Source organism: Leptodactylus fuscus, chromosome 3 (genome assembly GCF_031893055.1).
Source record: "Leptodactylus fuscus isolate aLepFus1 chromosome 3, aLepFus1.hap2, whole genome shotgun sequence".
Taxonomy (NCBI): domain Eukaryota; kingdom Metazoa; phylum Chordata; class Amphibia; order Anura; family Leptodactylidae; genus Leptodactylus; species Leptodactylus fuscus.
In genome coordinates this window covers 8,684,736-8,711,763 of record NC_134267.1, presented here as the reverse complement: position 1 = coordinate 8,711,763, position 27,028 = coordinate 8,684,736, and the positions used below count along the sequence as shown (strand labels likewise).

The window sequence follows — 27,028 nt, the reverse complement described above, 5'->3', positions numbered from 1 at the left end:
GTTTTGGGTCCAAGCTATCACTATCAAGCCAAAGATTGGTATAAAGCAATACAGCACAAACAAGCAGGTAATGAAAGCGACATTAGATGCAACCAATAGCAGGCACCTGGGTGAGGAGGAAGAGGGTTTATGTAAATATGCCTCCTCAGCTCTTACATGGATAAGCATAGGAGAAATCTGTGTAACTGTCATCTTCTGATATGTGATCTATGTTCTATTGTGTAACTTTCACCTTCTGATATGTGATGCATGTTCTATTGTGTAACTTTCACCTTCTGATATGTGATCTATGTTCTATTGTGTAACTTTCACCTTCTGATATGTGATCTATGTTCTATTCTGTAACTTTCACCTTCTGATATGTGATCTATGTTCTATTGTGTAACTTTCACCTTCTGATATGTGATCTATGTTCTATTCTGTAACTTTCACCTTCTGATATGTGATCTATGTTCTATTCTGTAACTTTCACCTTCTGATATGTGATCTATGTTCTATTCTGTAACTTTCACCTTCTGATATGTGATCTATGTTCTATTGTGGAACTTTCACCTTCTGATATGTGATCTATGTTCTATTGTGTAACTTTCACCTTCTGATATGTGATCTATGTTCTATTGTGTAACTTCCCCCATCTGATATGTGATCTATGTTCTATTGTGTAACTTTCACCTTCTGATATGTGATCTATGTTCTATTGTGTAACTTTCACCTTCTGATATGTGATCTATGTTCTATTATGTAACTTCCCCCATCTGATATGTGATCTATGTTCTATTGTGTAACTTTCACCTTCTGATATGTGATCTATGTTCTATTGTGTAACTTTCACCTTCTGATATGTGATCTATGTTCTATTGTGTAACTGTCAGGATAAGGAGTCGCCGCAGTCTCCTTGCTGCGCGGCGTCTCCCTGGGAGACGTGTTAGGAGTTCTATTGGGTGTGCTTAGGTCATTAAGGGTTAATCTTTTCCTTGCTCTCAGTCTCCATGCCATTAGCCATCAGGTGTGTTCTCTGCTGCTATTTAAACCCCACCCAGACATGGATCCTTGCCAGCCATTCACTTTGTGTTTCCTGGTTCCCCTGCTCAGTCTGATTCCCTGTCTGTTTGTATTCGGTCTGTTTCTTGGTTTTTAGACCCGGCTTGTATTTTTGACTATCCCTTGTCTTTTGATTTGGTACCTTTATTATTATCTCCTGGCTCGACCTCTTGCTCGTCTGACCTCGCCTTCTCTTCTGTGTCTAGCTGGGACTTGTGGTCCTCCCTGGTTCCATGCTGTTTAGTCTTTTGTTTTGCATTGCATTTACACTGTGCAGCTAATGACAAAAGGGGTCGCAGGCCCTGCGGCTATGACTATGCTGTAGTATCTGAGATGAGGCAGACCCATGCACTTCCTAATTGAAGTGCGCCTACCGCGACTCCTACACTTCTATCCCGGCGGCTAGGATAAGGGAAGAGGAGGCCCTGAAAGTCCTAGGGACTGGAGTCACGGGGTCACACCTAAACAGAAAGCACAGTGTAACTTCAATGCAAAACAAAAGACTAAACAGCATGGAACCAGGGAGGACCACAAGTCCCAGCAAGACACAGAAGAGAAGGCGAGGTCAGACGAGCAAGAGGTCAAGCCAGGAGATATAATAAAGGTACCACATCAAAAGACAAGGGATAGTCAAAAATACAAGCCGGGTATACAAACCAAGAAACAGACCGAATACAGACAGGGAATCAGACTGAGCAGAGGAACCAGGAAACACAAAGTGAATGGCTGGCAAGGATCCATGCCTGGGTGGGGTTTAAATAGCAGCAGAGAACACACCTGATGGCTAATGGCATGGAGACTGAAGGCAAGGAAAAGATTAACCCTTAATGACCTAAGCACACCCAATAGAACTCCTAACATGTCTCCCAGGGAGACGCCGCGCAGCAAGGAGACCGCGGCGACTGCGTATCCTGACAGTAACTTTTACCTTCTGATATTTGATTTATGTTCTATTGTGTACCTTTCACCTTCTGACATGTGTTCTACTTAATAACTTTCACCTTCTGATATGTGATCTATGTTCTATTTAATAACTTTCACCTTCTGATATGTGATCTATGTTCTATTGTGAATAAAATATGGCTATAGGAGATTTCCAAATGATTGCATCCCTGTTTACACAGCGTCCCAGGTTTTTTGGAATTGGGAGTTCTTATATTGATGGATTATCCTAAGAATAGGCCGGAAATATTAGAAAGTGGATAATCCCTTAAATCCTTTAGAACAAGAGACATCTTGCAATGACTCATTTCTCTGGGTAATACAGAGGGGTCTATACTTAAATGGACGAATTTTCAACAAACTTTGCACAAATCAATAGGACATATGAATATAAAAAAGCCTCTTTCTCCAGTTGTCTGACTCTTTCCTGCTTCCCCTTCTCTGCTAACCTGACATTCACTGTGAAATCTCTTCCAGATTCCGCAGGACATACAGAAGCTCACAGAAGTGTCATATTATTTCTCACTATAGCATACCCCCCAACTTTTGAAGAACCGAAAGAGGGACAAATTTAGCCCCGCCCACTTTTGTCTTGATTGTGTTGACTCCACCCACTCGTTAATTTTTCATGTGCCCACACACAGTATAATCCTCCTACAGTCACCCGTAAATTATATGTCCCCCCTCTATCTCTCCCCCAGTTTCATATACACCCTTCATCTGACCCCAGATTCATGTCCCCTCCATCTCTGCCCCCAGATTCATGTCCTCTCCATCTCTGCCCCCAGATTCATGTCCCCTCCATCTCTGCCCCCAGTGTCATGCCGTCCTCTCCATCTCTGCCCCCAGTGTCATGCCGTCCTCTCCTTCATCTGCCCCCAGTTTCACGTTCCACCTCCACATTACACTTACCTTCTCCTCCGCTCCCTCACTGCTCTCTGTGCGCCTCTCTCGCTGACACATATGCGGCTGAAGCGAGGAGCTGACCTGTGTCAGCTCCTCGCTTCGCCCCCGGCTACTGGCTTGTAGACACGGTGTCACATCTACAAGCCAGTAGCCGGCGGCAGCGGCGAAGCGAGGAGCTGACACAGGTCAGCTCCTCGCTTCAGCCGCATATGTGTCAGCGAGAGAGGCGCGCAGCGGCGAAGGGAGGAGCTGACCTGTGTCAGCTCCTTGCTTCAGCCGCATATGTGTTCAACTCAGATCTGCGTCCTCTGGACGCAGATCTGAGTTGAAATCGGGACATACCTCCCTCCAACCGGGACCACGGGACATGTCACCCAAATCGTGAATGTCCCGCAGAAATCGGGACGGTTGGGAGGTATGCTATAGAATCTATATATCTATGGACAGGGGAGATGGAGGAGCGAGCAGGACAGGAGTGAGACAGAGGAGAGAAACACAGATGGAAACCGATGCTTTGTAAGTCACTCCAAGTCCTTCATTCACATCAATGAGTGCACCATATCTCTATAATGTCCTATGTGATCCTGTTCCTTCTAAGTGAGGAAGTTATGGAGCAGATTATCCTCTAGACTAGTGTATGAAAGACATCATTACAGATAGTTTTCATCCACATGTTGCAAAACAACTAATATTTAAATGGTCACTTAATTTTTCTAACAACTTAGTATCATTTATTAGAGCGTGTCATCCTGGACCGATATGTAGTGCACTTTATTGCAAATGTTGCTGTTTTCTGCCTGAAAAACCTGCCAGTCAGTGTCTCCCTCCTCCCTAATTTGTTATTCATGGCCTGTTACTAGGAAAGGTCCGTCTCTAGAAACTAACAGTCTCAAGACTGAACACAGGAAGGGGATTGCCCAGTAAGACGCTGCTGGTAGTTCAACGTTCCCGACATCTGCCATAATAGTATGGTGGATGCCAGGTATTTAAATATGGCTGCCCTCTGGAGCCGAGCGGCGACTACAGCTGCTGGGTCTCCGCTGATCGGGGGTATTAACCACAGTCAGCTTTGGCCAAGGCACCATTTTTCTGTTCCTGGTAGGGTATGGATGGTGCCATTTTGAGGTGGATTGTTGGCCAAGGAATAAGATCAGTAGGCAGCATGGAAGGCTCTCTGGCATACGTGTGCATTACAGGCGGTTCCATTCAGCCTGTAATACAAGTGCCAGTATTTTACAATGCATTGTATTAGTAATCACGCCTGTGGTTTTAACCCCTTTCCAACATCCGCCGTAATAGTATGGTAGATGTTGGGTATTTAAATATGGCGGCCACTCAGGAACATTAAATATTAAATTTATCCTGCAAAAATGAAGCCCTCATAGACGAAACGGCGTACAGGACCCAGATCAGCTCTGTATGTCTAAAGAACAGCGTGCAGGAGGCCTCCCTCCCTCTCTTATGACCTTATGGGGACACAATCTGAAAAAAAAAAAATAATAAAAAAGTTTAAAAAAAATGTAACTAAAATAATTTTTAAAAAATTAATAAAATAATACGCCAATAAAACGAAATGAAACAATTTCCCTCCTATTTTGTTTATATTTTCCCAGATATAAAAAAAAATAAATTAAAACACATTTGAAAATATAAACAACATAAAAATAAAGCCCTAGGCGTCCCCGAAAAAAGATGCAAAAATTTGTTGAATGAGACGTAGGATAAAAATGTTACAGCCCTCAAAACCGCGCATACCAAAAAAAAAAAAAAATGTATCCACAAATTGTCCAGGTGCTGAAGTGGTTAATAAGGTTTTCCCCTACAAAACTGATGCATCAATAGGGGGTCCGACCCAACGAAGCCACAGCTGTGTGGCCATCAATTTTTTATTCCTAAAAAAGACCAACCTTTTACGTGCCATAAATTTTTGGATCCCCAGATTCCATCAAACATAACTTATTACATTTACATCTATGTGGTTATTTAAGACCATGATTTTCTGCAGATGATTTGTAGATTTTTTTAGGTATTATTTTGCAGTCACATTAAAGGGATCCTATCATTCAGATCGAATTTTTTGTCCCTAACACATAGGAATAACCTTAAGAATGGGCAGCAAGCTATGTAATGTACACCCCACCCAAATTCTGTGCAGATGTAGGAAGACGTCCGAGATATAGAATACTACTTAAAGGGATTCTACCAGTAAAATCTAATTTTTTTGTCATTGACACATAGGAATAGCCTTAAGAAAGGCTATTCTTCTCCTACCTTTAGATGTCTTCTCCGCGCCGCCGTTCTGTAGAAGTCCTGGTATTCGCCAGTATGCAAATGAGTTCTCTCGCAGCACTGGGGGCGGTCCCAATGCTGTGAGAGAACCCCCCAGCACCGCCTCCATCTTCTTCAGGAACGGCCTCTTCACGCGTCTTCTTCCGGTGCAGGCGGTGAAAGTTCTAGGCCTTGGGCAGAGCCGACTGCACATGCCCACAGGACACAACAAAATTGCCACTTATTTACTGTGTGAGCGGCAGTGGTAAGACCCTCTGGTTTATATATACTGGTATTACAGAATTCTGTATTTGACTATTTATATTGCTGTACTAGTTACTATTATACTGTAAGTGGGACCAATGACAACATATTGTTTTATATGTTTCATACGGCAGGATGTGCTTATTACTAGAGATGAGCGAGTAGTATTCGATCAAGTAGCTATTCGCAGTAAAAATTCAATTCAGAGCCAGCGTTGACTGGCCGAATGCTATACACTGTATAGCATTCGGCCAGTCAACGCTGGTTCTGCAGCACGCTCGTCCTTGCTAATCAGGAGAGCTGGCAGCTTGCTGTTACGAGGGAGTGGACTTTTTCTCATAGGAATTCATTGACCAGCGTTGATTGGCCAGTGTACAGCATTCGGCCAATCAACGCTGGTTCTGCCAGAGGCTCATCTGTGAGGAGGCGAAGTCTAAAATCATACCACAGCAGTCTCCATTGTGGTCCGATTTTAGACTCCGCCTCCTCACAGACAAGCCTCCGGCAGAACAAGCGTTGATTGGCCAAATTCTGTACGATGGCCGATCAACGCTGGTCAATGCATTCCTATGAGAAAAAGTAAGCTCCCTCGTAACAGCAAGCTGCCAGCTCTCCTGACTAACAAGGACGAGCCTGCGGCAAATCAACGCTGGTTCTGCAGCAGGCTCGTCCTTGCTAGTCAGGAGAGCTGGCAGCTTGCTGTTACGTGGGAGCTTACTTTTTATCAGCGCAAGTGCAAGCGCTGTGCAGTTAAAGCACACGGACCCCATAGACTATAATGCACAGCGCTCCTCCTAAACACTCTCCTCCTGCTACTCGTGGACTTGGTGACTCTCCTTTAGTCGAATAGTGGTTTCCCCTGAAACGAGCATTTTTTCCCATAGACTATAATGGGATTCGATATTCGATCGAGTAGCTGAACATTGAGGCTCTACTTGAAACAAAAATCAAATCTTGAATATTTCACTGTTTGCTCATCTCTACTTATTACCCTTCTTATCTATCTCCTATCTATCTATCTATCTATCTATCTCCTATCTATCTATCTATCTATCTATCTATCTCCTATCTATCTATCTATCTATCTATCTATCTATCTCCTATCTATCTATCTATCTATCTATCTCCTATCTATCTATCTATCTATCTATCTATCTATCTATCTATATCCTATCTATCTATCTATCTATCTATCTATCTATTTATATCCTATCTATCTATCTATCTATCTATCTATCTATCTATCTCCTATCTATCTATCTATCTATCTCCTATCTATCTATCTATCTATCTATCTATCATCTATCTATCTATCTATCTATCTATCTATCTATTTATATCCTATCTATCTATCTATCTATCTATCTATCTATCTCCTATCTATCTATCTATCTATCTATCTATCTATCTCCTATCTATCTATCTATCTATCTATCTATCTATCTATCTATCATCTATCTATCTATCTATCTATCTATCTATCTATCTATTTATATCCTATCTATCTATCTATCTATCTATATCCTATCTATCTATCTATCTATCTATCTCCTATCTATCTATCTATCTATCTATCTATCTATCTATCTCCTATCTATCTATCTCCTATCTATCTATCTATCTATCTATCTATCTCCTATCTATCTATCTATCTATCTATCTCCTATCTATCTATCTATCTATCTATCTATCTATCTATATCCTATCTATCTATCTATCTATCTATCTATCTCCTATCTATCTATCTCCTATCTATCTATCTATCTATCTATCTCCTATCTATCTATCTATCTATCTATCTATCTATCTATCTATCTATCTCCTATCTATCTATCTATCTATCTATCTATATCCTATCTATCTATCTCCTATCTATCTATCTATCTATCTATCTATCTATCTATCTCCTATCTATCTATCTATCTATCTATCTATCTATCATCTATCTATCTATCTCCTATCTATCTATCTATCTATCTATCTATCTATCTATCTATCTTCTATCTATCTATCTATCTCCTATCTATCTATCTATCTATCTATCTATCTCCTATCTATCTATCTATCTATCTATCTATCTCCTATCTATCTATCTATCTATCTATCTATCTATCTATCTATCTATCTATCTATCTCCTATCTATCTATATCCTATCTATCTATCTATCTATCTATCTATCTCCTATCTATCTATCTATCTATCTATCTATCTCCTATCTATCTATCTATCTATCTATCTATCTATCTATCTCCTATCTATCTATCTATCTATCTATCTATCTATCTATCATCTATCTATCTATCTATCTATCTATCTATCTATCATCTATCTATCTCCTATCTATCTATCTATCTATCTATCTATCTATCTATCTATCTATCTCCTATCTATCTATCTATCTATCTATCTATCTATCTCCTATCTATCTATCTATCTATCTATCTATCTATCTATCTATCTATCTAATCATCTATCTATCTATGGACCAGTGTACAGTATATATTTGTCTTTTCCTTTCACCTTCTCCGGCCTCTTTACCAGATAGCCTGTATTCTGTGGACAACCCCTTTAAATGCACCTAAAATGTAAATCAATTAAACAGTCTTAATTTTAAAAGAATTTAAAAAAAAACACCCCACCACTTTGTGTCTACATGTTCTATAGTCATTTAGAGGGTTTGCAAAGTTCCTTTCTGTTTCATTTTAGATCCAATGGAACAATTTTAAAAGATTGTTGCAATGTAGAGAATTTCAGTCGAGTACGACGGAGAGAAAGAAAAATAATATATCCTGATGAAAATCTTTTTTATTGATGCCTGAAAAAAATATCGCAGTGCTGGGTGTAATAGAGATCGCTTTGTGCAGCACAATGAGGAACGTTCTGAATAATACAGAATTCAATTGTCCTGAAAATTAGGCTCCACTTTAGCGAGTGATTCAGGTAATAAAAGTGTATTAGAGAATTCTTCATAATGTAAATCTCTGATACATTTGTTACCAACGTTCCCTGGTCAGAACGATTTGGGGAATCGGGTTATTTATAGTTTTCTTATTCTTCACTTATGTTACAATCCGTTTTGCGTTGCTTGGATCGATCCTGCGCTGTTTTTGCCAATCCAAATAAGTTCACTCTCTGCAGGCAGATGCAACGCTGCCCAAATGGAGGACAAGAGGAGTCTAGAAACTTCTCATGCTTCATTCTATGGTATCCACCATCCTCTGAAACCCAATATTATAATGCTGGGGTCTGAACTATGACCACCCCCAACTACATAAACGGATCCCGACCACCTACTATGCAACAAATTGCAACACAGCTCCATTCAAGCGCACAGTGCTGCATTGCAATAGCAGTCTATGGGATCCGAGTGCTTTCACTGCACACCGCTTGCAAATGCGTTTGGTAGTCAGAGGGGTCCCCATGCGGTCTCCCCCGAACGGATTACTGATGCAGATGTGAACGAGGCCTTACACTGACTCCGGGCCTGTCAGGTATGGAAGGTTCCAGGTGGCACATGGTTGGTTCAATTCTATCTACAGACATAGGACACAGACTTGAATACAACAGAGGAGCATGGCGGCGAGTTGGTTTTAGATGTTTGGGCATTGGGGTTGTTGGTTTAGGGCCGGGACCATTAGGATATGTTTGAACTGGACCCACTAATATAATAAAACAGCCCTGACTGAACGCTGCCTTGCACTTCAATGATTCATGGTGCATGGAATTTTAAAACAAAAAAATCCAAAAATGCATTCAAAATATTTCCACACTTATCAAAAGTTCCAAAACCCCTTTTCCCCACATATATGTATCCATAAAAGGCAGAACGCTTATTTAGCCTGCAGGAAGGATGCTGCAAAACAAAAAAATATATACATAAAATGCAAAAAGCCGGGAATATTGTTTGGTGGTCACCACAAAAAAAAACTGGAATAAAAGGGATCAAAAAATATTATTATACAGATCGCTCTGCAAAAGAAAACATACAGCAATGAAAAAATAAAAAAATTACAATTTTTAAAGTAAAGCAAAACACTAAGAACTTGGATTATTATAGTTGTAATGACCTGCAAAAAAAAAAGTTATACTTGGATTTTTACCACAAAGTGACATCACATAGAAACTCACAGAATAATGGCAGACATACTTTTATAAACAAACAAAAAAGTTTCGATGAAATCAAAGCTAAACAATATATTGTATGGAATTCACAATGTTGGCATCTAAAGATGGAACTCGTCCTGCAATAAAAAAGCAGCCGCAATGAAGGTGTGAATGGAGAAATACAAAAAAGATAAGGCTTCTAAAATGCGGCAATATGGAAATAAAAAAACAATCACATCACGACACAGGCATTAACCTGAACTAAAGAAGTATCCGACATTTTAAAACGTATAGTGGCGGAGAAGGTATCTCCTCCATGCCGGACATTTCTCACCACCGATTTTCGTCAGTTGTTGCAAAGGTGGTGGCTCCAGTACAGATGTGATCGCAGCCTTACTGACTATGATTTGTGACCAAGTAAAATGGGTGTATTGTGACCTCTAATATATACTAATATATACTGCTGCTCCCCTTTAGCCACGCCCCTGTGCAGGACAAGAGTTGGTCTTTATTGACACCATTTTGGGAAGGTCTGATGGTTTGATCTTTTTTTATGCAATTTTTTTAGGAGACAAAGTGATGCAATACACCAGCCATTTCACCATTTTGCTTTTTCAGGATATTTATATATTTTAATAGTTTGGACATCTGTGAGCGCCCGGTACCTATAGTGTTCATTTATTTTTATATATGACCTAGGGAAAGGGGGATGGAATTTTTATATTTTTTTTGTTTTTTTAACTTTAAAAAAATTTTTCTTTTATACTTTTATTTTCCGACCCCCTAGGAATGTACTACAGCGTTTAGCTAAATCCATTGACTTCTATTGCCCGCGGCCTATGGCTAGTCTGGTTATGTGGACCAGGTGATTTTCATACTTTGGATAGGTCATCAGTATCTGATCTGCTGGGGTCTGACACCGGAGCTCACACAGATCAGCACCTCTGGGTGCTGAAAACTGGTGCAGTGGACAGGGAGCGGGTGCAGGCTGGTTCGATGCTGCAAGAGAAATCTCCAGCGCCGCCTCCATCTTCTTCAGGAACGTCTTCTTCACACGTCTTCTTCCGTCGCAGACAGTCAAACTTGTAGAGCTGACTGTGCATGCCCGCAGCCACAAGAAAAATGGCCACTTACACAGTAAGCAGCCATTTTCTTGTGGCCTGTGTGCATGTGCAGGCCTGAGGCCTACAAGTTTGACCGCCAGCACTGGAAGAAGACGTGTGAAGAGGACGTTCCTGAAGAAGATGGAGGCGGCGCTGGAGAGTTCTCTCGCAGTATTGGCCACACCCCCAGTGCTATTTGAGCGCTGAGGACCGCCCCCAGTGCTGCGAGAGAACTCACTTGCATATGGGATTTCTACCGAACAGTGGCGCGCAGAAGATAACGAAAGGTAGGAGACAAATAGACTTTCTTAAGGCTATTCCTACATGTCAACCAGAAAAAATTGTGTTTTAATGGAAGAATCCCTTTAAATCCTCTGATGAACGAGCCCTAACGTTACTGAAACCATACGCCGCGGATTTATTATGTTCATGTTTTGTATATTTTTGGGGGACTTTTCCTCATTTTCTATTATAAAATGACGTATTAAGTTCTATATAATGATAATATAATGTTCTCTATTATGATATTATGTCAGAAAACTGCAATTTGGGCAATTCCCTGAGGTAAACCTGAAGTATTTCTTTGTTGGCTGATGCTATGGAGGAGACTCGGAGTGCTGTGCAGTATAGGGGTGCTGTGCAGTATGGAGGTGCTGTGCAGTATAGGGGTGCTGTGCAGTATAGGGGTGCTGTGCAGTATAGGGGTGCTGTGCAGTATGGAGGTGCTGTGCAGTATGGGGGTGCTGTGCAGTATGGGGGTGCTGTGCAGTATGGGGGTGCTGTGCAGTATGGAGGCGCTGTGCAGTATAGGTGCTGTGCAGTATGGAGGTGCTGTGCAGTATAGGGGTGCTGTGCAGTATAGGGGTGCTGTGCAGTATGGAGGTGCTGTGCAGTATGGGGGTGCTGTGCAGTATGGAGGCGCTGTGCAGTATAGGGGTGCTGTGCAGTATAGGGGTGCTGTGCAGTATGGGGGTGCTGTGCAGTATGGGGGTGCTGTGCAGTATGGAGGCGCTGTGCAGTATAGGGGTGCTGTGCAGTATGGAGGTGCTGTGCAGTATAGGGGTGCTGTGCAGTATAGGGGTGCTGTGCAGTATGGAGGTGCTGTGCAGTATGGGGGTGCTGTGCAGTATGGAGGCGCTGTGCAGTATAGGGGTGCTGTGCAGTATAGGGGTGCTGTGCAGTATGGAGGTGCTGTGCAGTATGGGGGTGCTGTGCAGTATGGGGGTGCTGTGCAGTATAGGGGTTCTGTGCATTATGGGGGTGCTGTGCAGTATGGAGGCGCTGTGCAGTATAGGGGTGCTGTGCAGTATAGGGGTGCTGTGCAGTATGGAGGTGCTGTGCAGTATAGGGGTGCTGTGCAGTATGGGGTGCTGTGCAGTATAGGGTTGCTGTGCAGTATGGAGGTACTGTGCAGTATAGGGGTGCTGTGCAGTATGGAGGTGCTGTGCAGTATAGGGGTGCTGTGCAGTATAGGGGTGCTGTGCAGTATGGAGGTGCTGTGCAGTATAGGGGTGCTGTGCAGTATGGGGGTGCTGTGCAGTATAGGGGTGCTGTGCAGTATAGGGGTGCTGTGCAGTATGGGGGTGCTGCTGTACAGTATAGGGTGCTGTGCAGTATAGGGGTGCTGTGCAGTATGGAGGTGCTGTGCAGTATAGGGGTGCTGTGCAGTATGGAGGTGCAGTGCAGTATAGGGGTGCTGTGCAGTATGGAGGTGCAGTGCAGTATGGGGGTGCTGTGCAGTATAGGGGTGCTGTGCAGTACGGGGGTGCTGTGCAGTATAGGTGTGCTGCTGTACAGTATAGGGTGCTGTGCAGTATAGGGGTGCTGTGCAGTATGGAGGTGCTGTGCAGTATAGGGGTGCTGTGCAGTATGGAGGTGCAGTGCAGTATAGGGGTGCTGTGCAGTATGGAGGTGCAGTGCAGTATGGGGGTGCTGTGCATTATGGAGGTGCTGTGCAGTACGGGGGTGCTGTGCAGTATAGGTGTGCTGTGCAGTATGGGGGTGCTGTGCAGTATAGGGGTGCTGTGCAGTATGGAGGTGCTGTGCAGTATAGGGGTGCTGTGCAGTATGGGGTGCTGTGCAGTATAGGGGTGCTGTGCAGTATGGGGGTGATGTGCAGTATGGAGGTGCTGTGCAGTATGGGGGTGCTGTGCAGTATAGGGGTGCTGTGCAGTATGGAGGTGCTGTGCAGTATGGGGGTGCTGTGCAGTATAGGGGTGCTGTGCAGTATAGCGGTGCTGTGCAGTATGGGGGTGCTGTGCAGTATAGGGGTGCTGTGTAGTATGGAGGTGCTGTGCAGTATGGGGGCGATGTGCAGTATGGAGTTGCTGTGCAGTATGGGGGCGTTGTGCAGTATACGGGCGCTGTGCAGTATAGGTGTGCTGTGCAGTATGGGGGTGCTGTATAGTATAGGGGTGCTGTGCAGTATGGAGGTGCTGTGCAGTATAGGGGTGCTGTGCAGTATGGGGGTGCTGCTGTGCAGTATAGGGTGCTGTGCAGTATAGGGGTGCTGTGTAGTATGGGGGTGCTGTGCAGTATAGGGGTGCTGTGCAGTATGGGGGTGCTGTGCAGTATAGGGGTGCTGTGCAGTATGGGGGTGCTGTGCAGTATGGAGGTGCTGTGCAGTATAGGGGTTCTGTGCAGTATGGGGGTGCTGTGCAGTATGGGAGTGCTGTGCAGTATGGGGGTGCTGTGCAGTATGGGGGTTCTGTGAAGTATGGGGGGCTGGTATGGAGGTGCTGTGCAGTATGGGAGTGCTGTGCAGTATAGAGGTGCTGTGCAGTATGGAGGTGCTGTGCAGTATGGGGGTGCTGGTATGGGGGTGCTGTGCAGTATGGGGGTGCTGTGCAGTATGGGAGTGCTGTGCAGTATGGGGGTGCTGTGCAGTATAGGGGTGCTGTGCAGTATGGAGGTGCTGTGCAGTATAGGGGTGCTGTGCAGTATGGAGGTGCTGTGCAGTATGGGGGTGCTGTGCAGTATAGAGGTGCAGTGCAGTATAGGGGTGCTGTGCAGTATGGAGGTGCTGTGCAGTATAGGGGTGCTGTGCAGTATGGAGGTGCAGTGCAGTATAGGGGTGCTGTTGCTGTGCAGTATAGGTGTGCTGTGCAGTATGGGGGTGCTGTGCAGTATAGGGGTGCTGTGCAGTATGGAGGTGCTGTGCAGTATAGGGGTGCTGTGCAGTATGGGGGTGATGTGCAGTATGGAGGTGCTGTGCAGTATGGGGGTGCTGTGCAGTATAGGGGTGCTGTGCAGTATAGGGGTGATGTGCAGTATGGAGGTGCTGTGCAGTATGGGGTGCTGTGCAGTATAGGGGTGCTGTGCAGTATGGGGGTGATGTGCAGTATGGAGGTGCTGTGCAGTATGGGGGTGCTGTGCAGTATAGGGGTGCTGTGCAGTATGGAGGTGCTGTGCAGTATAGCGGTGCTGTGCAGTATGGGGGTGCTGTGCAGTATAGGGGTGCTGTGTAGTATGGAGGTGCTGTGCAGTATGGGGGCGCTGTGCAGTATGGAGTTGCTGTGCAGTATGGGGGCGTTGTGCAGTATACGGGCGCTGTGCAGTATAGGTGTGCTGTGAAGTATGGGGGTGCTGTATAGTATAGGGGTGCTGTGCAGTATGGAGGTGCTGTGCAGTATAGGGGTGCTGTGCAGTATGGGGGTGCTGTGCAGTATGGGGTGCTGTGCAGTATAAGGGTGCTGTGCAGTATGGAGATGCTGTGCAGTATAGGGGTGCTGTGCAGTATGGGGGTGCTGTGCAGTATAGGGTGCTGTGCAGTATAGGTGTGCTGTGCAGTATAGGGGTGCTGTGCAGTATGGGGGTGCTGTGCAGTATGGGGTGCTGTGCAGTATAAGGGTGCTGTGCAGTATGGAGATGCTGTGCAGTATAGGGGTGCTGTGCAGTATGGGGGTGCTGTGCAGTATGGGGGTGCTGTGCAGTATGGGGTGCTGTGCAGTATGGGGGTGCTGCTGTGCAGTATAGGGTGCTGTGCAGTATAGGGGTGCTGTGTAGTATGGGGGTGCTGTGCAGTATAGGGGTGCTGTACAGTATGGGGGTGCTGTGCAGTATAGGGGTGCTGTGCAGTATGGGGGTGCTGTGCAGTATGGAGGTGCTGTGCAGTATAGGGGTGCTGTGCAGTATGGGGGCGCTGTGCAGTATGGGGGTGCTGTGCAGTATGGGAGTGCTGTGCAGTATGGGGGTGCTGTGCAGTATGGGGGTTCTGTGAAGTATGGGGGGGCTGGTATGGAGGTGCTGTGCAGTATAGAGGTGCTGTGCAGTATGGAGGTGCTGTGCAGTATGGGGGTGCTGGTATGGGGGTGCTGTGCAGTATGGGAGTGCTGTGCAGTATGGGGGTGCTGTGCAGTATGGAGGTGCTGTGCAGTATGGGGGTGCTGGTATGGAGGTGCTGTGCAGTATAGGGGTGCTGCACAGGGCCCTCTTGTGTGTATATATACAGCAGCACTAAGGACAGGGCACACAGCAGTCCTCTTCGGCCGCCGCCGCGGCAGTCTCTTTACACACGGTCCCTCCAGCCTGCACCCCCCACAGCCAAGCTAGGCTGAGACTGCAGCGCCGGAAAGTGCTGTGCCCTCACAAGTTGGGGGAGGGGGGACAAGTGCACACTTTGGAAGAAATAATCTTATTTTACAGGAGGAGGAGGAGGAGGAGGAGGAAGGCTCGGTGTGTGTGCCCGGCCAGCAGGGCAGTGACGCCGGGAGATGCACAAACTTCCCGGCAGTGTCACCACCATTGTGTCCTCTGTGCCGGGGCTGCTGCTGCTGGGGACGGGCAGAGACTTTTGGGAAGGCTCTGGAGGGCATCATGTCATGCAGGGCATTGTGACCTGGCTCTCCCCCCTAAGATGAGGAGTCTCCATGGCGAATGGCAGTGGAAATAGCATGCTGAAATGTGTGGTGGTGGGCGACGGGGCGGTGGGCAAAACTTGTCTGCTCATGAGCTATGCCAATGATGCCTTCCCGGAGGAGTACGTGCCCACTGTGTTCGACCACTACGCCGGTAAGTCTTACTTTACCATCCGTGTAGTCGTACGCGCTGCCCCCTGGCATCTGATGGTCATGGGTACAGTTTTTCTTTAGTTGCCATGTCGGTTTGTATAGACGGCAACTTTTACGCAACCTGATCGAAATGTGTAAAAGTTGCAGGGCGCGCATGAGATACTTTGTATCACTTTGGTGCAGTTTCAGATGAGAAACAATGTTTCTGTTTCACCATGGCGGTGACTGGAGTGCTGATGGAGAGCGAAGGACCATGGTGGTGAGGTCATGGGTGCCAGTAATGTCAGATCATGTGTAGACATTGTTCCAAATTATTATTTCCATGCCATGGATGTCAGTGGTGCCTATAGCCATAGTTGCCCATAGAAAGAGCCACAGTTGCCCATCAGATAAAGATGTCACATGGCGGCGAACAATTTCAAGTGCCGATGGAGAACAAATGACCATGGTGGACTGGGTCAGCAGAGGCTACTGGTTCCGGTAACGTCATATTAGTCTGGTGCATGCTAAGAGTTCCAAATTATTATTTCCTTGCCACAAATGCCAGTAGTGCCCGTGGCCACCTACAGCCATAGTTCACCATAAGAAGAGCCACAGTTGCTTATAAGTCAATAAAGATGGCGGCGAACCATTTCAAGTGCCGATGGAGAGGCGAATCCGCATGGTGGAGTCCGGTTAGTTGAGGCCACTGGTTTAACATCATATTAGCCTTGTGTAAGAGTTCCACATTGTTATTATTTCCATGCCATAGATGCCAGTGATAGCCATTGCTACATGTAGCCATAGCTGCCTATAGAACATGTGACTGCCCTTGCCCATAGTAGCATGTATCTGTAATTGTCCATTGCAATATGTAGCTACATTTATGTCCATAAAAACAGCCACAATTGCCCATAAGGCATGACACATGGCTGACATGCTGCTTAAAAATTTCAAGTGCCGGCGGAGAAGAAATGGCCATGGTGGAGTGCGGTCACTTGAGGCCATTGGTGCCTGTAACATAATAATAATAATAATAATACATTTTATTTCTATAGCGCCAACATATTCTGCAGCGCTGTACAATTAGTAGGGTTCGAATACAGACAGAAAGATACATTACAAGGAAAGTCATTTCACACAATGGGACTGAGGGCCCTGCTCGCAAGAGCTTACAATCTATGAGGTAGAGGGGGTGACACAAGAGGTAGCAGGGGCGGTATTGCTTATACAGAGGTCAGACAATCCTGTAATAGAGGTGACTGTCATTACACAAACATAAAACTGTATGAGCCATCACTAGTCGTGTCCTGTAACATGTGGATGGAGCTTGGACCTATGGAGTTATCCTGAGATGACATCATATCATGTGGGGTAATGTGGGAGCAGGGACAGAGGAGGGTTTGATTTTAGGGATTCTAATTATAGTACGGAAGGGTTTACATTAGGACATGTGATCGGCCTGTCTGATAAGATGCGTCTTTAGTTTGCGCTTGAAACTGTAGAAATTGGGAGTTAATCTGATTGTCCGGGGTAGAGCATTCCAGAGAAGTGGTGCAGCTCAGGAGAAGTCTTGTATACGAGCGGGGGAGGTTCTGATAATAGAGGATGTAAGTGTTAGGTCATTGAGTGAGCGGAGAACACGGGTTGGGCGATAGACAGAGATGAGGGAGGAAATGTATGGAGGTGCGGCATTATGGAGAGCCTTGTGGGGGAGGGGGAGAACTTTATATTTTATTCTATAATGAATAGGCAGCCAATGTAGTGACCGGCACAGACCGGAGGCATCGCTGTAGCGTCTAGACTGATAGATGAGCATGGCCGCTGCAACATAACATCATATTAGCCTCATGCGTAGAAATGGTTTCACATTATTATTATATGCCAGTGGTGCCCATAGAAAGAGCTACAGCTGCCCATCAGTCAATAAAGATGTCACATGACAGTGAGCAATTACAAGTGCCAATGGAGAGCGGATGACTATGATGGACTGGTCAGCTGAGGCTACTGGTGTCTGTAATGTCATATTAGCCTCGTACATAGTAAGAGTTCCACATTGTTATTATTTCCATGCCATAGATGCCAGTGGTGCCCATTGGTGCACTTGCCCATAGTAAGATGTAGCTTCAATTACCCATAGCAATATGCAGCTGCAGTTCTGCCCATAGAACCAGCCACAATGGATAAGTCATTAGACGTGTTGCATGGCTGCCAGGGAGACACACGACTTCAAGTGCCAGCGGAGAAGAAATGACCCTGGTGGAGTCCGGTCAGTTGAGACTATGGGTTCCCATCTTGTCATATTGTCCTTGTGTAGAACGAGTTCCAACTGATTATTTTGATGCCAGTGGTGCCCCTAGTAGCTCATGGAACATGTAATTGCAGTGTCCCATAGCAGCACGTAGCTGTACTTGGCCATAGAAAGCCGCACAGTTGCCCAGTCCATAGAGATCCCACATGGCAGCAGATGACCCTGTTGGATTGCGGCCAGTTGGTGCCCATCATGTCGTATTAGCCTCATGTGTAAAAAGAAGGCAACGTTATTTTTTCCATTGATGCCAGTGTTGCTCATAGTGACAATAACAAAATGTAGCCACAGTGGCCCTTAAAGGGATCCATAATTGCCCATAAGTCAGTTGAGATGTCACACGGCTGCCATGGTGGCACACAATATCAATATGACCGTGGTAGACTGAATCGCCCACAGTTGGCACCACGTAGCCACAGAAAATGTGTCAATGCTGTCTACAGCAACCAAAGTTCATCATGGTGACTCAGTCGTGATAGACGGGGCCCATTGGGTGACTAGTTACCCATTTCTGGCTGGTCTCTTCTAGCCCTTTAGACGCCATCTACACGGACAAATACAGTCTGGAAAATGGCCATGTTTACTGAACCGCACCTGGTCCAGAGACTGGGACTCCTTCCATTACAGTGACTTATGATTCTAGGAGTTGTCTCCGCGCGCTACTATCTGCAGTATATATAGTCAAGGACGATGGTATGGACTCCTGGCCAAAGTCGCCGTGTAGCCCTAGCGTAAAGGTGTTGTAGATGCGGTAGAGTCAGTGGCCCAACGCCGACTCCTCTGATTCATTAAAAACCCAGTGATTGATTCCTAGGAAAGTAATTATGTAACGAGCTATACATCTAACTCATTATAGTTCTGTGAGGCCAGGGTCACATCTGCGTTCAGTCTCCATTTGGACACTCCGCCGTAGGAACTGCAGTCCTTCAAGTCCAACTTTTTCATTTGGTGCTTTCAATTTACAACAGTGGACACCCAACAGACCCCATTATAGATGATTTAGTGGTCAGTGTGTCTGGTGTTCTGGTCCTTTGACAGACCAGAGCAACGGACACCCAAGCCCAGATGTGAATATTGTGTAATATGTACAGGATTGGAGTAACATGGCTGCCATTTATAAACCGTTCCATGGGTTGTATCTGAATTGCAGCTAAGCCCCATTCACATTAAGGCAGGGACGTTCCTGTTCCACAACGAAAGGTCACAATGTCACCCTGCAACACCCGTACTAATGCTAGTGAATGGGATCACATGGGGATCACATGGGGACCCCTTTTTTATGTAGATTGTGAGCCCCATAGAGGGATCACATTGTATTTTTTAGGTCTTTGTAGAATGGGAGGAAATCCACACAAACCCGGGGAGAACATGCAAACTCCTGGTGGGATTCAAGCTCAGGACTCCAGCGCTGCAAGGCTGCAGTACTAACCACTGAGCCACTGCGTTGCACCCCACATTGGAACCCCTTTGTTGGCCTGAATCGAAAGAGGGATCTCCGCACTATGTTAGGCATCAGGAGTAGCGGCTAAAGTCACTGGATAGCCCCAGACTAATGGAGCAGAGCTGTAATACCTGACAACCCCATGGACAGGTGTGCTGCTCTTTTTTGGAAGAAGGCTGCATGTTTTTCTGATGGCAGACCACTCCTTTAAGCTTGTATTGTGTTACCAGTGATGGTGCACACTTGGCTGGGCCTTCACTGTGAATTTTTGCAGATTGCTCTACAGTCACATCTGCGCTATCTGTTCTCACGGTCCGTCACAGCCAGAAGATTGGAAGAACGGATAGCAGCGGATGCCGGAAGCCGGTAACAAGGAACTAATAGTCAGTGACGTGAACGAAACGATGGACAGGCCAAGGATATGTCCCAAGTCGCTTCATGTTTCTTCACCCTCTTCTCCCTTGCACATGACTGTCATGGCCGCCTGCGATTCACATTGAATAGAGAAGAATGCAACCATTGTGCAACGCCATGAATGTCAGTAGTTGTCTGTCAAGTACCAGTTTGCAGCGGAGGTCAGGTTATCTTTCTGTGGCCTTCCCATGGTACATCCTAGTGGACACCGGAGAGTGACATTGAAGATTTTGCAGTGCAAATCACCATACAGGAAAATAGCTGTGAACTTGCCGGATCTAACCGGGCGTAGTCTATGTGTTGTATATACAGGCCCCAAGGATTCCGGCCACGTCACAACCCCTGGGTTCTGTTATTGGAGGGGGCGCTTTGACTCCCTGGGTCCCTTGAGCTCACAAGTAATCAATTACCTATATTGGGGGTGGAGGGGCCAAGCAAACCAGTGAGCGGAACGTTGCTTCTGATCACACGACCCAGGGGCCGCAACATTGCATCATCAGCATCCCTGGACCAACGGTTAACCCCGTTACATCTGTATGACCCCTTATATGGGAAAATTTGGTGTGTAGCACAGGTCTTTATAGGCACCATAAACACAACTATATGTGGTAGGATGGTGTCTGATTGGCCGCTTTGGAAAAGAGCTTCTGCAGCAGCAGTGCCAAGCTTAAAGCCAGTGGTGGATCTTACAGGAGGGACAAGTCTAAGTCACTCCTTTGGATCCACTAACTTGGGTTGAAAAAAACTGCATAAAAAACTTCTTGTGTGAACCCATCCTTAGGCCTCACTTGTGTGTTTTTGTAGCAGATTTCTCATCGGTCTTTTTGAGCCAAAGTCAGGAGTAAATTTAGCAGAAGGGAGAAGTATAAGGGGGCGGCTTCTTCCCCACAGCGCTGGAGTCTCACCACGGTCACCGCGCGGCACTGACACTTAAAGGGAGACCGAACCCCTCCTCAGCCAATGAAATAACGGTTGCTGGGACAGAGGTCAAGTTTCCTATAGACCCAGCAACCAATCAAAACCATCACTGGGCTAGAGGAAGAATCTTCCCTGCATTGCATTGGCTCACTCCTCAGCCAATCAGAATATCGCTACATCTGCCCGGTGACCAACAACAGTTTTATTTCCCGCCAAAATGACTTTACCTCAGGAAGGAACCCAGGGATAGCAGCAATGGCATGGGTCAGCTTCAGGGGGTCCAGGTTGCCACATTCCTTCTGAAAAAACTGCAAAATCTGCAACAAAAAGCATATCCACAACGTGGGACCTCAGCCTAAGGGCTAGTTCACATGTAGTTTTTGCTTCCTGCGTCAAAATCCGGACCAAAATGCAACTGTCGTGGCTTCTGACAGTCGCTGCTTTCCACTCTGGATTAGGCCCAAATGAATGGGCCTATTCCAAAGGGACTGTCTTGATGCGGACGCCGCAGCGGTTACTGCCGCGGAATCCATGTCAACCTAGGGCAGGTCGCTTCTTTTTTCCACGAGCGGAAGGAAATGACCGGCTCCCATTGAATTCAGTAGGAGGCAGTTTTTTGACGCGGATTCCGCATCAAAATCCAGACCAAAAATCTACGTGTGACCTAGCCCTTATGGAACATCTTCTATTAGTGACTGTGGCTTTCGGACTTCACACTAGCGTTCGTCTCTCCGTCATTTGGGTCCACATGGGAGCCAGAAAGATGTTGAGTTCATCCACTAACGTGGTGGTTACCTGCGGACACCATAGATAATTATTATGGAGTCCGTCGGATAATGGCGGAGAGAAAATTCCTCTGTACCAGAACTTTTTTCTCCAACGCAGAGGTGACCCTAGCCTGAGGTTGTCTCCTGACTATCAGCAGTGGACTCTAGTTTCCCTGACCTCCCACCCATATACACTATAGCAGTGATGGCGAACCTTTTAGAGACAGAGTGCCCAAACTGCAACCCGAAATCCACAAATTTATCACAAACTGCCAACACGGCGATTTAACCTTAATGTACGTATCCACAATTGCACACAATTACAGACCTGTAAAATATGGTTGTATGAATAGGGCTTTATAGAGCTTTCTGCTCCACTGTGACCCTCACACAGTCCAATCTGTTTCATAGTGACCCCCACACAGTATAATATGCTGCACAGTGACCCCCACACAGTATAATCTGCTCCACAGTGACCTCCACACAGTACAATCTGTTTCATAGTGATCCCCACACAGTGTAATCTGCTGCACAGTGACCCACACACAGTAAAATCTACTCCACTGTGACCCCCACACACAGTACAATCTGTTTCATAGTGATCCCCACACAGTATAATCTGCTCCACAGTGACCCCCACACAGTATAATCTGCTCCACAGTGGCTCCCACACAATACAATTTGCTCCACATTGGCCCCCACACAATATAATCTGCTCCACAGATGGGTGCCCAACGAGAGAGCTCTGAGTGCCACCTCTGGCACCCGTGCCGTAGGTTCGCCATCACGACACTATAGTCTTGTTGTCTGCTCTCTGTCCCCGCCCCATGTTTTCCTGGAAAGCTGTGGAATAATCCGTAAAGATATTTGTGATGCCAGTTGTGTCATCCCTGTCTTATGATGTGATGAGACAGACGGTAGAGACTGTTCCTACTACTGAACACCGATAGATATTGGGTATATGCCGTGTGGGGTTTGATATGTTAGGCTGCATGTACACGACCGTGTGCATGTAGTTGGGTTGGGATTGACGGTATGGACGGCCCATGGATGACGTTTGCTCTCATGCACCATTCACTTATCTCAGGCTGCAAAAGGGACAGGAATAGGACATGTCCTGAGTTTTACCCCGGGCTTACAGCCATAGAAATGAATGGGTGAATGTGAGGGCTGAGTCAATTCCCTTAAATTAGCAAGATGACATGGTGATCTTTGGTTGCACGAAGGAGTCATGTCTTCATTTTACGACTGTAAGATATGGATATGGACTTGGATCATCCTAGGGCGTCCATGGATATAAAAGCCTCTTATACCACTAGTAAAGGCAATGTTATTTAGTTTCCTAATTAAAGGGATTTTTGGGATTAGGTGGCAGGCAATTATTTGAAGGAGTTGTGCGTGTGCAGTCGCTGCGGCCTCTTCTTGGTTGGCTTGGATCCATCGACCAGCACAATCTACATGAAGAGAACGAAGCTCCAATATCTGCACTTCCACCAGTTTGTAGATGCAGTACCCCTAAGGCTGGAGCCACGTGACATCCAAAAGTCTTGTGATATCTGCGGTCGGAGGACTTCTATTATACTATCGAGAAATAAGTTGTATTAGCGTTGGCGCTGGCTTCATTACATCGTTCCCAGTTCCATGTTTCGATGGTCTTGAGGTAAAACTTACCCTTGCATGGTACTTGGCTCTGCTGAGACTTCCTCTTTCTAGGCTATATTAGGATGTGATACTGTGCACCGTCTGGCCCGGCCATCATGGGAAAGCTGAACAAGTGTATGACATTGAGCCAGTGTTCTCACGTACTCCGCACAAGAGTCTCATATGCCGGGGAAGCTGTCAGCTGGCGCGCAGGCTTTTCTTGGAGTATGTCACAGCTTAAGTTTTGGTTCATATAAAGACATCCAACAGTTTGAATTGACTTTTAAAGTGGACCTACACCTATAGCCGTGATGGCAAACCTATGGCATGGGTGCCAGAGGTGGCACTCAGAGCCTTCTCTTTGGGCACCCATCCGTGGAGCAGATTATACTGTGTGGAGGCCACTGTGCAGCAGATTATACTGTGTGGAGGCCACTGTGCAGCAGATTATACTGTGTGAAGGCCACTGTGGAGCAGATTATACTGTGTGGAGGCCACTGTGCAGCAGATTATACTGTGTGGAGGCCACTGTGCAGCAGATTATACTGTGTGAAGGCCACTGTGGAGCAGATTATACTGTGTGGAGGCCACTGTGCAGCAGATTGTACTGTGTGGAGACCACTGTGCAGCAGATTGTACTGTGTGGAGGCCAATGTGGAGCAGATTATACTGTGTGAAGGCCACTGTGCAGCAGATTATACTGTATGGAGGCCAATGTGCAGCAGATTATACTGTGTAGAGGCCACTGTGGAGCAGATTATACTGTGTGGAGGCCACTGTGCAGCAGATTATACTGTGTGGAGGCCACTGTACAGCAGATTATACTGTGTAAAGGCCACTACAGCAGATTATACTGTGTGGCGGTCACTGTGAACAGATTGGACTGTGGGGGGGTCACTGTAGAGCTGATTGTACTGTGTGGGGGTCACAGTGGAGCAGATTGTACTGTGTGGGTCACTGTGAACAGATTGTACTGTGTGGGGGCCACTGTGGAGCAGATTGTACTGTGTGGGTGCCACTGTGGATCAGATTGTACTGTGTGGGGTCCACTGTGGAGCAGATTGTACTGTGTGGGGGTCACTGTGAACAGATTGTACTGTGTGGGGGTCACTGTGAACAGATTGTACTGTGTGGGGGCCACTGTGGAGCAGATTGTACTGTGTGGGGGTCACTGTGAACAGATTGTACTGTGTGGAGGCCACTGTGGAGCAGATTGTACTGTGAGGCGGTCACTGTGAACAGATTGGACTGTGTTTGGTTGTCACAGTGGTGCAGAAAGTTCTATAAAGCCCCATTCGTATGACCATATTTTACAGGTCTGTAATTGTGTGCAGTTGTGGATCGGCACATTATTAAAGGGGCTCTATCAGCAAAATCATGCTGATAGAGCCCCACATATGCGTGACTAGTCTTTGGAAAGGCTATTCAGGCACCGCTAAAGTTATATTACACTACCCCCCGTTTTAAAATAATAACCTAAAAAAGAATGTGCTCTACTTACGGATCGTGCACGGTGGGCGGGCATTCATGGTGTGTCTTCATCTTCGTCCACGCCTCTTCTTCCTCCGATGTCCTCCGGTCCCGTCCTCCTCCAGCGCTCGCAAACGGACACTGATATAAAAAAATAGCTTGGGCGCATGCGCAGTAGCATGCAGCTTCTACTACGGCTACTGCGCATGCGCCCAGGCTATTTTTTTTATATCAGTGTCTGCTCGCAAGCGCCGGAAGAGGACGGGACCGGAGGACATCAGAGGAAGAAGAGGCGTGGATGAAGATGAAGACACACCCTGAATGCCCGCCCAGCGTTCACGTTCGGTAAGTAGAGCACATTCTTTTTTAGGGTTTTATTTTAAAACGGGAGGGTAGTTTAATATAACATTTACGGTGCCTGAATAGTCTTTTTAAAGGCTATGCACGCATATGTGGGGCTCTAGCAGCATGATTTTGCTGATAGAGCCCCTTTAAGGTTAAATTGCCGTGTTGGCACTTTGTGATAAATTAGGGGGTTTTGGGTAGCAATTTGGGCACTCGGTCTCTAAAAGGTTCGCCATCACTGGCCTATAGGATTGTCCTTACATAAATGGCGAACAACCACGGCCAGACTGAAGCAGCAAAGATCTGAATCAAAATCAAAACGGGGCCTTATTGTCTATTCATGACAGTGATTCAAAGCCATGTGCTGTCTGTGATCCGGGAAGAAATAGGACAACCTTCATTACATCGGGTTTTTCGGGTCCCCCTTCCCCTGATCGGGTTGGACCCCCAATATCTGACAACCCCTTTAAGCATAAGACATTGATTTCATAAAGGTATAAAAGCCCCGTGATGGGTTTGCACTATATTTTAATCTTCGCACCTATCCCGCCACCAGTCCTAAGGTTACCCCATATGATTGGGGCAATAGTAGAGCGCCCTATCGGCCACTGACTTTAGAGCGGCAGTGGCATAGATATGAAGTGGCCAGGTACGTGTTTGACTGCTATTTCAGTAATATAGGGGATAGGAGCCCGAGGGTCCCAGACGTCAGACCCCCATCAGTCATCCCTTATATCCCATACATAGGTGACACGTTAAACACTTAATGTCCCATTAAGTTGCAATGGGACATTTTGGATGCACTTAAGTAACGTATAGCCCAAGTCTTCTCAGATTGTTGGCTGCCATTATACAATATGTCCCTTTAAACATTCTCCAGGGTATCGACTATTGGACTTTCGATCATTTTCTCTAATTTTCTGGTTTTGTGTCATTCTGATGACCGAGAGCATTGAGTCAGTCCATGAGTCAGGGAACGGACACGTAAGCGGAGTTGTCTCCTACACTCGTAGATTTACAATGCGCTGAGTAAAAAGAAAACCCGTAACATTGAATCAGAAAAGTCTAATGAAGTGAATAAATCATTATTGTGATTATTAATAATTCAGAGGTCACCGGGTATAACTCGGATTACGCAGAAGACTATTTTTTGAAATCCTTAGAGCAATACATTAGGATTTGTGGTGTTGCCCTCTTTCTCAGTTTTTTCCCTCTTTATCAGTTCAGCGAGGACCAAATTGCCTTCTTAATACTCTAAAATGAATGCGTTGACGTTTCTATACGGATTGGTTTTGTGTAAGCCATAGGGGGGCGCTCTTCCTTACCCTGTGCAGTCTCCTTTTCTGAGGTCATCAATTGAAGATCAGTTGTGGTCAGACCCCCACAGATCAGCTGTATGAAGCAGCACATGACCTGTTTGCCACTCAGTCCACTGGAACAAGCTCCAGGACCCAACGGTGGCCTGGGACGCTGAAGCACCTGGAAGAGGTGAGTATCTTGGCCTACCTCTACCCCCTGTCTACATCCATTTAGACTCCATTTTGTCTAACCAGCGCCTTCAATGGCAACCAGTGTATATAGAGTATCTTATAGACCAGTGATGGCGAACTTTTTAGAGACTGAGTGCCCAAACTGCAACCCAAAACCCACTAATTTATCACAAAGTGCCAACACGGCAATTTAACCTTAATAATGTACGGATCCACTATTGCACACAATTACAGACCTGCAAAATATGGTCATACAAATGGGGCTTTATAGAGCTTTCTGCGCCACTGTGACCCTCACACAGTTCAATCTGCTTTACAGTGACCCCCACACAGTATAATCTGCTGCACTGTGGCCCCCACACAGTATAATTTGCTGCACAGTGAACCCCACACAGTACAATTTGCTCCACGGTGGCCCCCACAGTACAATTTGCATCACAGTGACCCCCACACAGTATAATCTGCTGCACAGTGAACCCCACACAGTACAATTTGCTCCACAGTGACCCCCACACAGTACAATCTGCTTCACAGTGACCCCCACACAGTATAATCTTCTCCACAGTGACCCCCACACAGTACAATCTTCTCCACAGTGACCCCCACACAGTACAATC

The 27,028-nt window shown here is 46.1% G+C and overlaps 1 protein-coding gene across 1 annotated transcript in view; it reads left to right on the top strand.

The window, feature by feature from the left end:
• Positions 1 to 15,184: 15,184 nt before the first annotated feature.
• The window catches only part of RHOQ (ras homolog family member Q), a 28,926-nt gene continuing 17,082 nt past the window's right edge, over positions 15,185 to 27,028 (top strand). Inside the window, exon 1 of the mRNA XM_075267050.1 lies at positions 15,185 to 15,639. Coding sequence (XP_075123151.1) covers positions 15,498 to 15,639 — 142 coding nt within the window. The 5' untranslated portion in view covers positions 15,185 to 15,497. The remainder of the gene's footprint in view (positions 15,640 to 27,028) is intronic.